General features: G+C 47.1%; 1 protein-coding gene across 2 annotated transcripts; it reads left to right on the forward strand.

The window, feature by feature from the left end:
- Window positions 1-1,167: 1,167 nt before the first annotated feature.
- On the forward strand, window positions 1,168-8,272 carry LOC147095811 (zinc-binding protein A33-like). 2 transcript variants are annotated; one of them, XM_085974813.1, is made up of 6 exons: window positions 1,168-1,620; window positions 2,138-2,233; window positions 4,716-4,949; window positions 5,708-5,730; window positions 5,815-5,933; window positions 7,435-8,272. In XM_085974813.1, the coding sequence occupies exons 1-6, from the start codon at window positions 1,222-1,224 to the stop codon at window positions 7,965-7,967; spliced, it is 1,404 nt and encodes a 467-aa protein (XP_085830939.1). In that variant the 5' UTR covers window positions 1,168-1,221; the 3' UTR covers window positions 7,968-8,272. The 2 variants fall into 2 exon arrangements, with proteins under 2 accessions (XP_085830939.1, XP_085830940.1); XM_085974814.1 differs by lacking the exon at window positions 1,168-1,620 and adding an exon at window positions 1,662-1,709.
- Window positions 8,273-13,489: the final 5,217 nt, after the last annotated feature.

Consider the following 13,489-nt stretch of genomic DNA (forward strand, 5'->3'; position numbering starts at 1 on the left):
ACCCGCTGAACACCCTACTGCAAACTGGGGTGCCATGGAAGTGGAGTGACGAATGTAGACGAGCTTTCCAGAAGAGCAAAACACTAATCACATCGAAAGAGGTATTGGCTCATTACAACCCGGCATTACCAATTCAGTTGGCATGTGATGCGTCACCCTACGGCATTGGAGCGGTGCTGTCGCACAAATTCTCGGACGGCTCAGAGAGGCCAATAGCTTTTGCGTCACGATCACTAACCTCAGCCGAGAGTAACTACGCCCAGATTGACAGGGAGGTCCTCAGCCTAGTGTGGGGAGTGAAAAAGTTCAATCACTATCTGCACGGGCAGAAGTTCACCTTGCTGACTGACCACCAACCACTTGTCTCCATCTTTAATCCAAAGAAGGGCGTTCTGGTGATGACTGCGCAACGGCTACAAAGATGGTCCCTTTTTCTAGGGGCGCACCAATGTGAAATCGAGTATAAGGGCACGAAACAGCATGGAAACGCTGATGGGCTATCACGCCTGCCACTGCCTACTGCGGAGGAAGCACCAGCAGTGGATCCTGTCGAAATATTTCATTCGACTATAATTGAATGCTTGCCAGTAACTAACGCTGGTATAGAGAAGGAGACCCGAAATGACCCGACACTGTCTCGGGTATATGATTTGACGGTGAAGGGATGGCCAGCACATGGCGACTCACTATTGCCAGCATTCTCATCCAGAAGAGAACAGCTGTTAGTATGCCAGGGGACCTTGATGTGTGGATCCCGAGTAGTAATTCCACCCAAGTTAAGGGAGAGAGTGCTCAATGAGCTTCACGAAGGTCATCTGGGAGGGGCGAAAATGAAAAGCCTTGCTAGGGCTTATGTGTGGTGGCCGGGGATCGATCAGCAAATCGAGGACCTGACAAAGAGCTGCTCAGGATGCCAAAAGGTCCAAAATGCACCACCACATGCCCCTCTACACCCATGGGAGTGGCCCTCATCTCCATGGCAACTGGTGCATATTGATTTTGCTGGTCCATTCATGGACTCAATGTTTTTAATAGCCATGGATGCGCACTCGAAATGGCCTGAGGTGATCAAAATGTCCTCCACCACCACGGAGAAAACTATTGCAGTTTAGTCTGAGTTTGTCCCTGATCACGTGAAGTGAAAGCCAGGAAGTGCAGCACCGACCGAGAATTGAAAGTGAAAGCACTGGACAGGGAAGCAGAGAGACTGCGAGCACCGAGATGGCGTCTGCAGATCTAACACATGAACTGACCTGTCCCATCTGCCTGGAGATGTTCACCGACCCGGTGTCTCTGGAATGTGGGCATCACTTCTGCAGATCCTGCATCTCTCGGAGTTGGGAGAAGGTCCTAGGAGATGTCTCCTGCCCCGAGTGTCGGCAGGTCTTCACTCAGAGGAACACCAGGCCCGCTCGGGCCCTGGGCAACATCGCCGAGCAGCTCAGACTGCTGAAGGTGAAGGTGACACAGCGGGAGGAGGAGTTTTACTGCGAGGAACACGGGGAAAGGCTGAAGATGTTCTGTGAAGAGGAGCAGAAGGCGATCTGTGTGGACTGCTGGAGCTCAGAGCATCAAACTCACAATGATCTACATATAAAGGAGGCCACCCAGAAATACCAGGTGATAGTTCACTGAACTCTCTGCATGTCCGGCACTGATTTAATGTGAAATACAATCTGTACCTGTATCACCTTTAAACACACCCTCAGGTAATGACTGCTGGATATTGAATTTAATTAATTTTATACACATACAACAGGAAGATCCTGCGCCCTAAATTTAGCACAGATTACCAACATGTAAATCACAATTATAATTATTCATTGACAGTATTTATTTTATATGTGAACGTTTAGTTACCATAGAACAGTCGGACTTTAGGAGCCCGTGTCCTTCATTCACTCTCTGTTAATAACCTGAGTCTGTGGCGGCTCATAAACTGGCAGCAGTTCACTGCCCCGAGCTCCCTTGTTAGTGAATAATTCACAGTCTGTCTCTCCCTGCCCTGTTCTAACACTGTACCACGGTCAGAGACACAGGGAATGTCTCCTATTCCCTGTTCTAACATTGCGTATCATTGTCAGGAACACAGGGAATGTTTTCTGTTTCAAACTCCGATGCGTTTTTTGTCTCTTAGGAAAAATTGGAAAAGTCATTGGAGTTTCTGCAAAAGCAAATGGATCTCGCTGTTCAATGTAAGAGAGAAGGGGAGGATGGGATCGCACAGATAAAGGTAGTGGCGTGTCCTCTGGGGTTTGTGTAAAGTGCCCTCTGTTCGTAACTGAGCGTTTAACACAGTGAGAGAGAGTTTTACTGAATTAAGAGCTTTCTGTCCCAGCACACTGCAGGCTGCCACCTAGACTTCAGCATGAGGGGCCGTCTATAAATTGACTTTTTTTCAAAACCGTAGACAGCAAGTTGTTTGATTCCCATCCTATCCCAAATGCCGACTGCTAGATGAGCCCTTTCTAAATGAGTTTACATGTGACAATTATTCCCTCTCCCAATTGAATATCTGAGTCTTGTAAAACTGTGACAATTAGGACAGTCCCTAACTAGCCAGCCCCAAGATTATAAGCAGAAATTCCAGAGTCAGTGTGACCCACCTGAATATCTCAGTTCGTAGAATCATATACATTTACAGCACTGAAGGAGGCCATTCGACCCATCCTGTCTGTGCCAGCTGAAAAAGAGCTATCCAACCTAATCCCACTTTCCAACTCTTCGTCTATAGCCTTACAGGTTCTAGTGCATAGCCAAGTACTTTTCAAATGTGATGAGGGTTTCTGCCTCAACCACCCTTTCAGGCAGTGAGTCCCAGACACCCACCACCCTCTGGGTGAACAAAGTTCTCCTCCACTCCCCTCTAATCCTTCTACCAATTACTTTACATCTATGGCTCCTGGTTATTGACCTCTCTGCTAGGGGAAATAGGTCCTTCCTATCCACTCTATCTAGGCCCCTCATAATTATATACAGATTAATTAGATCGCCCGTCAGCCTCCTCCATTCCAAAGAAAACAACCCCAGCCTATTCAATCTTTCCTCGTAGCTAAAATTCTCCAGTCCTGGCAATAGCCTCGTAAATCTCCTCTGCACCCTCTCTAGTGCAATCACATCTTTCTTGTAATGTGGTGACCAGAACTGTACGCAGTACTCTAGCTGTGGCCTAACTAGTGGTTTATACAGTTCAAGCATAACCTCCCTGCTCTTATATTCTGTGCCTCAGTGAATAAAGGAAAGGATGCCTTCTGCCTTCTTAACTACCTGTCCTGCTACCTTCAGGGATCTGTGGACATGCACTCCAAGGTCCCTCTGTTCCTATACACTTCTCATTATCCTAACATTTATTGTGTATTCCCTGCCTTGTTAGCCCTCCCCAAATGCATTACCTCATACTTCTCTGGATTGAATTCCATTTTCCACTTTTCTGCTCAACTCACCAGTCCATTGATATCGTCCTGCAGTCTACAGTTTTCTCCCTCACTATCAACCACACGACCAATTTTTGTATCATTTGCAAATTTCTTAATCATGCCCCCAACATTGAAGTCTAAATCATTGATGTATACCACAAAAATCAAGGGACCTAGTACTGAGACCTGCGGAACTCCACTGGAAACAGCTTTCCAGTCATAAAAACATCCGTCGACCATTACCCTTTGCTTCCTGCCACTGAGTCAATTTTGGATCCAACTTGCCACTTTCCCTTGGACCCCATGGGCTTTTACTTTTCTGACCAGTCTGCCATGTGGGACCTTGTCAAAGGCCTTGCTAAAATCCATATAGACTACATCAAACACACTACCCTCATCAACCCTCCTTATTACCTCCTCAAAAAATTCAATCAAGTTAGTCAGACACAACCTTCCCTTAACAAGTCTATGCTGACTGTCCTTGATTAATCTGTGCCTTTCTAAATGGCGATTAATACTGTCCCTCAGAATTTCTTCCAACAATTTTCCCAACACTGAGGTTAGGCTGACTGGCCTGTAATTACTCGGTCTGTCCCTTTTTCATCCGGGCCTAGTGATTTATCTACTTTCAAAGAAGCTAAACCCCTTAATACTTCCTCTCTCACTATCTTTACCTCATCTAATATTTCACACTCCTCATCCTTAATTGCATCTCTTGGAACACTCAGCTTACGGTTGGTAACTCACTCCTGAAAATCCATAATTGCATCCATAAACAAATTGAACCTCTCGATTAGATTCCAGCCTGTAACTCACTCCCGGGTATGCATTATTCTATATATAAACCATCCGAACCCCTTGATTAGATTCCAGTCTGTAACTCACTCCCGGGTATCCATTATTCTATATATAAACCATCCGAACCCCTTGATTAGATTCCAGCCTGTAACTCACTCCCGGGAATCCATTATTCTATATATAAACCACCTGAACCCCTCAATTAAATCCCTTGCTTTTGTTTGGCTTGTAACTCACTCCCATGTATCCAATGTTTAGTTAAATTGTTTAGTCAGCAGTGAGTTGTTGTTTGTTGTATGTTTTATGAATCTGTTTATGCTGTCAAGTCTGTGCAACATACAGTATGACGTACAATGTGACACACAATTTACATGCATGACACTTTGAAATATGATAGATGCATATTGGATACAATGCTTTAATCCTACAGAGGGCACACGGAGTCCAGGGACACTGGGATTATGAATACTGCTTGTCTTTTCTGTATTCAATGTGTTCCAGGCCCAAGTTGATGGTCTGAGAAGTGAAATCAAGACTGAATTTGAAAAGATGCACAAGTTCCTGTCTGAGAAGGAAGAGCTGATGAAAGCAGAGCTGGAGATAAAAGCAGATAAAATATTGAAGGAAATGGAGAACAATTTAAAAAGCACCTTCGATGAAATGTCTTCTCTTGAAGGAGCGATAAGAGATCTAAAAGCGAGGCTGGAGGTACAAGAAGCCCCAAAGCTCCTCAAGGTACAAAATGTCCCTACTCCTTGTACAGGGAATCCAAATGGACAGTAAAATAACTGTCAGTGGGATTGATCTAAAGGGTAAATGGGATCAAACCAGCCCCCTCAGTGAGGTCAGGTCAGTAGAAACACTACAACATTCAGGGGACTGGGGGCTTGGGGGGCAGTGGGTTAATATACTGACCTTTCACCTCTGGGCTTTGGTTTAGCCTCAATCTGATTGGTGGGATAAACATCTACTCTTTCTGCTGAGGGTCCAATGGGAAATGAGGTGAGGAAATCTCAGTGCAGTTCCTCCACACAGTGTAACAGTGGCACTGACTGGCGATTGGACTCCGAGAGGGCTGGGGTGGGAACTGGAGATGCTCGCACGCGTGCAGTTGGGGCTCTTCTCAGAATGGGGTTAAGGTGCATTGTTGAGGCAGAGTAGGTAGAGCTTTTCTCTGCCACTGGCTGTGCTGTTTGCGACCCTGGGAGCGCTTGGTGCTGACGCTGGGGATCAAAACTGGAAAATACACATTTAAATCATCTGCCTTGGTGTTCCATATCAGTGTTAATGGAAACAAAGTCTTGGGCTGGGGGTTGCATGCTGTTTACCCCCCTGGTCTTCCATTCTCCAGCACTAAAAGAAAAGGAAAAGTCCTTTTCTGATTGATTCCTTGGTGTCCAGATTCTGTGTCTCTTTATAATTTCCCCATGAGATGTGTAGCAGCAGCTCTTTAATCTGATCCAGTAACGTTTCTTCTGTTCCTTTCCCCTCAGGATATTGATGCCCTTTTGACCAGGTAAGCAGATTTAAAGAAGCCGTTCTGTGATCTGATCGCTGCTCTCTCTCGAACACGGACTGATCCCCAGCCCTGTTTTTACAGGTGTGAGATTGAGGTTCACAATCCTGGAGCTGTCTCCGCTGAGCTACCTGTGGATATAGTTGGCGGACCATTGAAATACGTCAAGGTGTGGAGGGAAATGAGAGCAGTGATTTCACCAGGTATCATTCTCTGTATATCACCTTCTCCCTACTGTTATACATGTGACTAATGATGTTTAATACATTGGATGACACCAGGTGTCGTTCTCTGTATATTATTGGGTACCTTTCTCCCACCAAGTTAAACAACTTGTATTTAATGATAGTCAGTGTATGGAGGGATCTGCTACTGAGGGACATCACCTGACCTCGGCACTCTTCTGATCGGCTTACCAGGCCACTGGTGGGGCCCACCTGCACCTTTATGGAGGTTGATACACTTCCCTCACTCGGTGTACCAGCCGCCATGACTACATCATGTCCCCTTCCATGGCCAAGGACTGGGAACTCCCATCTGAGGGAGACCTCACCTTAGGCCCTTCCTCAGGTCCATCATTTGCCTTGTAAGGGCAGGTCAAAGTTCAACATCTCAACACACAGACACATTTTCTGAGGGAGTTCCACTGGTCGCCTGCTCCCAAGGAGACTAGGGGAACCCCCAAGGACGTTTAAGGCACTAGTCAATACAAGCAGCCATTTTATTAAGCCAACTGAAGTCATCCTCTGCTATTTGGAGCTGAATTTTCCCCGAGTATCACTCCTTTCATGTGTGAGTGGAGTTGCGGGTGGAATATTTAGGTGTCAGCCATGACATCTCGTCTCTGAGTTAGAATGTTGTGGGTTGAAGTCCAAACCCAGACTCCTGAGTGCAAAAATCCAGGCTGACACTCCAGTTAAGAACTGAGGGAGTGCTGCACTGTCTGAGATGCCGTCCTTCGGATGAGACTTTACACCTTCTCAGGTGGAGGTTAATGATCCCATGGCACTAGTTCGAAGAAGAGCAAGGAGCTCTCCCTGTTGTCCTGGGGGAGATCTCGGAGGGTTGTAGGGCTGGAGGAGATTACAGAGATAGGGAGGGGAGAAGCCTTGGAGGGATTTGAATATAAGGATGAGAATTTTAAATTTGAGGCAATGCTGGACCGGGAGCCAATGTAGGTCAACGAGCACAAGAGGTGATGGGTGAACGGGACTTGGTGTGATTTAGGAAACGGGCAGCAGGGTTTTGGATGAGCTCAAGTTTCGCTCCTTGATTCCACACATAGAATAAATGACCATGTTTCCAGGCTCCCCATTGGCTGCTGTGTAGACGGAAATAGAACTGTCGCCTCTTCAATCCCATTCAGCCATTAGAAAGGTCATCACCACTGCCCCAAAAGTGCCAGAATACAGCAGGCTGGGCTCGGGGAGGGAGACGGAGATCCTACAGCTTCTGGTCAATGAGGCCTTGTCCTCGAGCGAGATCTTTATTTTAAATAGATTGATGAAAACCTGCGCTGTGTAAATAGGGCTGAGGGAAAGATCAGGGTTCAAAGGTGAGAAATCTCTTCAGATGCCCTGTCCCTGGGGCTCCACAGTTCCTGGGCTGAGGAAAGTGGTGATGGCCCATCACTGTCTGTACACCTCTCGTGATCCAGTCCTGGTTTTCTGATAGTAACAGCTTCCCATTCATGTTTTGTTTCAGTCCCAGCATCTCTCACCCTGGACCCAGAATCGGCGAATAGTGAACTCACCTTGTCCCAGGATCTGACTAGTGTGAGGTTCGGGAATAAGAAGCAAGACCTTCCTGATCAGCCGGAAAGATTTGATAAACGCTTGTATGTTTTGAGCTCAATGAGTTTCACATCAGGGAGACACTACTGGGAGGTGGGTCTTGGAAACAAGACTCGCTGGGTTGTGGGTGTCTGTAGAGAGTCTGTTAACAGGAAGGAAGACATCACACGTTCACCTGAGAATGGATATTGGGTCATCGGCCGGCTTTCTGAGTACAGATTGGTGAAAATACCAGACGTTATCTCCCATCTGAAAGTGAAACCCCGGAAGCTGGGAGTTTACCTGGACTATGAGGGAGGACAGGTGTCATTTTATGATGCTGAAGACATGTCTCACCTGTACACTTTCACTGACACTTTCACTGAGAAACTCTATCCCATCTTTAGTCCATGTAATAATAAGACTGGCACAAACTCTGAACCGCTCACACTGCTCACTCGTTAACACCGTGGGGCATGTTTTCTGAGGTCACGGCCGTGGTGAGCAGTCTTACCCACTGCCCGTGCAGCCCACGTTGCCCTGATGCTCGGCCGTGTACTGCCGGCGGGTTTTTGCTGTTAGAGTGTACACTAAGTTAGCTCAGTGCCTCTACCTCTGTCCCTATCTCAATCTACTCTGACCCAGACACATTGTGCTGGAATATAATGAAGTAGAATGGTCTCCTGAATTGTGATAACTGTGTCCAGCTTCATAACAATTATTCGTGAATCCGTTTATATTTTCACCCTTTAATAAAGGTTTGACTTGTAGACTGGACTGACACCGGGTGTGATGATTGTTGAGTCAGGGAAGTAGTAGAAAGAATTAGGAACAGGAGGAGGCCATTCAGCCCCTTGAGCCTGTTCTACCATTCAATTACATCATGGCTGATCTGTATCTTAACTCCATCTGCCCACCTTGGTTCTGCAACCCTTAATACACTTAACTAAGAAAAATTCATCAATCTCAGTTTCGAAATTTCCAATTGACCTCCAGACTCAACAGCTTTTTGAGGGCGAGAGTTCCAGATTGACACTACTCTTTGTGTGACGAAGTGTTTCCTGACATCACCCCTGAACGGTCTATCTCTAATTTGAAGGTCATGACCCTTGTTCTGGACTCCCCCACCAGAGGAGATAGTTTCACTCTATCTACCCCATCAAATCCTTTGATCATCTTAAACACCACAATTGGGCAGATTCTTCAATCAGCGGAGAGCAGAGGGACGATGGCTTGGGCCCAATACCAGAGGGAAGGGGCACCTGTTCATGGCCCACCTGACCTCGATGACCTTCCCTTGATACTTTCTTCCTTTATCTCCCTGTTTGTGCTCTTCACAGTGAGGATCGTCAGTGCAGTGGAATGGGGTTTACTTTCTGCTCCAATCCCCGGGTCAAGCTCTCCCAGGTTTAATGTCCCATCAGCCTGGAGGCTGTTAAGTGACGGGGGAATGAACACTTTCCCACTGGGGGCAACCAGCATCAGCACCAAGCACTCCCAGGTGCTGCTTGATGTGGTCCTACACACAGTCCCAGTGCAAATACACCGAGAGGCCTGTCGCTGGTGGGCAGATGTGCCCGCCTGCTACAGAGTGAGCGAGGGTGAAGGGGAAGAAATAAGAATCCTCATTGGGCTGTCAGCAAGCACTCCCTGACCCACACTCTATTGACTCGAGGGGACGGTGCCTGAGGGGAGAGAACCGTTCACAATGTCAGCTGGTCTGGAGGCCAGGATGGGAAGTTTGGTGGTCAGCAGTCTAGAGGGATAGAAGTCAAAGGGAGCATGAGGTGAGTCACGGAGGAGCTTGGAGAGGGCATGAGGAGAGAAACTAGCGAAAGACACGAGTCCAGGGCTAGGGCAGCGGGGAATTCTGCAGTGAGGTTTGGCTTGGTCGGCAAGAGATTGGGAGGAAGCAGCAGAGGCCGTGGAACTGATGGTCTCAATCTTCATTACAAAGAAGTTCATGAGCTTTCCACGTTTGTTGTTGGAGGCGAGGGTGCAGGGGAGAGGGGTTTAAAGAGATGATTGGTAGTGGAGTTAAGCAGACGGGGGTTTTCTTTACTGCATTTAATGATCCTGGAGTAGTGGGACGTTTGGGCAGAAGAGACTCACGACAGCACTTGATGTCGTCCAGCCAGATGTGGCGATGGATGGCTAAGCCGGATGTGCACCAGATACGCTCAACTCAGCATCTCTTGAACTTGAGGGCATGAGAAATTAGGCCATACCTGAGGAATCAACTGGGATGTGAGAGAGTAAAGGCTGTGCTGGAGATAAGGCTAATGAGATGAAGATTAAATCACCGAGGATGAGGAGTTGCTCGGTGTAGATGCTGAGAGAGGAAAGGAGGAAGGATATCTCAGTGAGAAACTCAGGGTGAGGCTTCTGGGAGGAGCGGTAGAGAATGAGGATTTAAAGAAGAGGTGAGAGGGGTGGAACATGATGAGGTGCTCGAAGGAAGAATAGAGGCAAAAAACAAGTTGTGATTTGATGCCAAGGTCCACACCACCGTGGTGGTTTATGTGGGGCAGGTGGTGGAAAGTACAGCCAGGTGGCCAGACTTCAGTAAGGGGCAAGGTGTCACCACCCAAGTCCAAGAGGGCAGTGGTGGGTGGATGAACGGGATGGAAAGCAAGTTGGTGAGGTTAACCCCCAGCAGGCATGGTGCATGGCATGATCGGCATGAGAGGAGCACGGGGCAGGTTGGGCCGCTGTTCATTATCCAAGGGGCTTATCAGAGGGGCATTCAAGCCTGGGACAGTGGCAGGAGAGCAGAAAGGCCGAGGATTAGTGATGCATTTAGGTCGGCATGGAGTGGTGGGTGGAATACCAAGAGGAGAGAAATGAAAGGAATCACTTAGGAAAATATCAACAGCTGTGATGGGAGGATAACACGGGTTCTCTGGATGGGTGAGGTGAAATGGGATGAATGGCCTTCCTCATGATTTAATGATGAAGATGGGGAAAGTGCAAACTCCACCACTAGCACTAAATGATTCAGTCAAGCGTCCAAACATTTGGGGACATCGCAGGCTGTAGCGCACCTCAAGTGCAATGGCTAGCCTGGTCCTGGAGAGACACCTTCTTGATCATTGTCTTCTGTAGAGTGTTTGGGGAAGACAGAAAGAAGCTGAGCCGATTACATAGGATTACACAGGATATACGGCACAGAAACAGGACATTCGGCCCAACCAGTCCATGCCGGCGTTTATGCTCCACTCGAGTCTCCTCCCGTCTTTCCTCATCTAAATCTATCAGCATAACCCTCTATTCCCTTCTCCCTCATATGTTTGTCCAGCCTCCCTTTAAATGCATCATCTATACTATTCGCTTCACCCACTCCCTGTGGTAGTGAGTTCCACTTCTTTGGGTAAAGAAGTTTCTTCTGAATTCTGTATTGGATTTCTTGGTGACTACTTATATCGATGGCCTCCAGTTATTCTCTTCCCCACAAGTGGAAACATTCTCTCTGTATCCACTCTATCAAAACCTTTTATAATTTTAAAGACCTCTTAGGTCACCCCTCAGCCTTTTTTTTTCAAGAGAAAAGAGATCCAGCCTGTTCATCCTTTCCTAATATGTATATCCTCGCATTTCTGGTATCATTCTTGTAAATCTTCCCTGCACCCTCTCCAGTGCCTCTATATCCTTTTTATAATATGGCGACCAGAACTGTACGCAGTATTCCAAGTGTGGTCTAACCAAGGTTCGATACAGGTTTAGCATAACTTCCCTACTTTTAAATTCTATCCCTCTAGAAATAAACCCTAGTGCTTGGTTTGCTTTTTTATGGCCTTGCTAACCTGTGTCGCAACTTTTAGTGATTTGTGTATTTGTACTCCGAGATCCCTTTGTTCCTCGACCCCACCGAGACTCGCACCCTTCAAGTGATACGTGACCTCCCTATTCTTCCTACCAAAATGTAATACCTCACATTTATCTATGTTGAACTTAATTTGCCAATTATATGTCCCATTCTGCATGTTTATTAATGTCCTCCTGTAACTTGTTGCAGTCCTCCTCAGTATTGACTAACCCCCCCAATTTGGTGTCATCTGCAAATTTAGAAATTGTGGGCTAGATTTTCAGTTGCTTGCGCCAGCAGTTAGCGCCTTAAGAGAAGTGATTTTCGGGCGCTATGCGTGTAGCGCCTGGGCGCAGCGCAGTTTGCGCCCCGCCCCAAATTAAGTTGCCCGTTAGCGCCGGCGCAAAGTTTAGCGGCCGCCCGGATGCGCGCGCAGAAAATGACGTCACAACCTCGTGCAACGCCCTTTGGCCGCCCCGAATCCAAACTTCAGTCGGACCGCCCCATTGTGCGCCTGGCATCCAGAGCGTTTGTAAAATGGAACGCAACACACCCTGGGGAGCGCAAATTAAAGGGCACTCGTACAAAAGGCACTCTGCATGTGTTGTGTGGAAGTAAGCTGTGTGTTGTTCTGAACGGACTATTTATGTTTCCGGGCACCAATTCCTCCTCCTCCTCCTCCTCCTCCTCCTCCTCCCCCTCCCCCTCCCCCTCCCCCTCCTCCTCCTCCTCCTCGTTTCTCCCCAGACTTTGCATTTGAAAAAAATACATGCACCCTTCCCCTTTAAGAGCTCACTGGCACCAGAGTGTCTGCCGTGCGCTGCGCCCGAGCTCGGGTGTTGCGCTCTCCACCGCCGGCTTAGCGCCTAAAGATACTAGTGGAACGCCTCTTTTAGCGCTCCACCAACCTCTTAGGGCGAAACCACTGAATTTCCGGCAACGGGGCGCTACTTTGGGGCGGGCGATAACTTCGGGCGGGCGCTAAGCTTAGCGCCCCAAAACTGTCTATACTGAAAATCTAGCCCTGTGTTTTTGATTCCAAAGTCTAAATCATTAATGTAAATTGTGAACAGCAGTGGTCCCAGCACTGATCCTTGTGGAACACCACTACCCACCTTCTGCCACTGTGAATAGCTACCCTTTACTCCTACTCTCTGCTTTCTGTCTTGAAGTCAGCGAGCTATCCACCCTGCTACTTGTCCCCTGACTCTGCATTCTCTGACCTTGTTCATCAGTCTATTATGGGGCACCTTATCGAAGGCCTTTTGAAAATCTAGATAAATTATATCTACTGCATTACCATTGTCTACTCTCTCTTTTACCTCTTCAAAAAATTCAACAAGGTTGGTCAAGCAAGACTTTCCCTTTTGAAATCCATGCTGACCAATCATTATTATATTTTTGGTTTCTAGATGTTCTGCTATTTTCTCCTTTAGTAGGGATTCCATTATTTTTCCTACCACCAATGTTAAGCTGACTGGTCTATAATTCCCTGGACATGTTCTCTCCCCCTTCTTAAATATAGGTATTACATTAGCTATCCACCAGTCCTCTGGCACTGCACTTTTTTCTAATGAATTATTAAATATGTGTAGTAATGCCTCTGCTATCTCTTACCTAGATTCTTTTAAAATGCGTGGATTCCAGGGGTTTTATCCTCTTTGAGTTTGATTAATTTATTTAATAATCCCCATTTATTTTAAATGCACTTATCTCATTACTAATCTCATCATCCAATGTCATGTCCAACTGTTCTATCTCCCTGGTAAATACTGAAGCAAAAGGGAGTGCTCTTTAAAGCACAGTATGGCTGTGGGAGCATGACTTCACTGTGGAAAAGACAATGGTGGAATCAGGAACACAATTCATTAAAACTAACAAAACAATAACACACTTTCCAGGCAGGAGGTGAACAGTATTTTAAGGATGTGATTGTGCAGCTGATGCCCCAGTTCCTAAACGTGATCAAGTGACCTGACCGAGCCCATCCCTTGAGTACTCTCTGGTAATATAAGTTCAGCCCAGGTAGGGGGCGCTCTCTGTCGGTGTCAGGGTCGCAGGTCTCTGACTGGGACAGAGGACTCCCATCAGGACAGTTTGTGTGAAGAACTCTTGATGTCGTTAAAGCCATACTCTGAAACTGTTACCATCACCCCCTTTGATACAGATTATGTCAGACACT

The sequence above is a fragment of the Somniosus microcephalus genome, unplaced genomic scaffold (assembly GCF_052327205.1).
Source record: "Somniosus microcephalus isolate GS21.2 unplaced genomic scaffold, FLI_Smic_1.0 unresolved_chr1, whole genome shotgun sequence".
Taxonomy (NCBI): Eukaryota; Metazoa; Chordata; class Chondrichthyes; order Squaliformes; family Somniosidae; genus Somniosus; species Somniosus microcephalus.

Bases quoted from the DNA above. Each gene is read 5' to 3' on its own strand.
- LOC147095811 (XM_085974813.1), top strand. From the start codon at position 1,222: ATGGCGTCTGCAGATCTAACACATGAACTGACCTGTCCCATCTGCCTG. The intron at 1,621-2,137 runs GTGATAGTTCAC...TTTGTCTCTTAG, and splicing joins AGGCCACCCAGAAATACCAG to GAAAAATTGGAAAAGTCATT. The intron at 2,234-4,715 runs GTAGTGGCGTGT...AATGTGTTCCAG, and splicing joins ATGGGATCGCACAGATAAAG to GCCCAAGTTGATGGTCTGAG.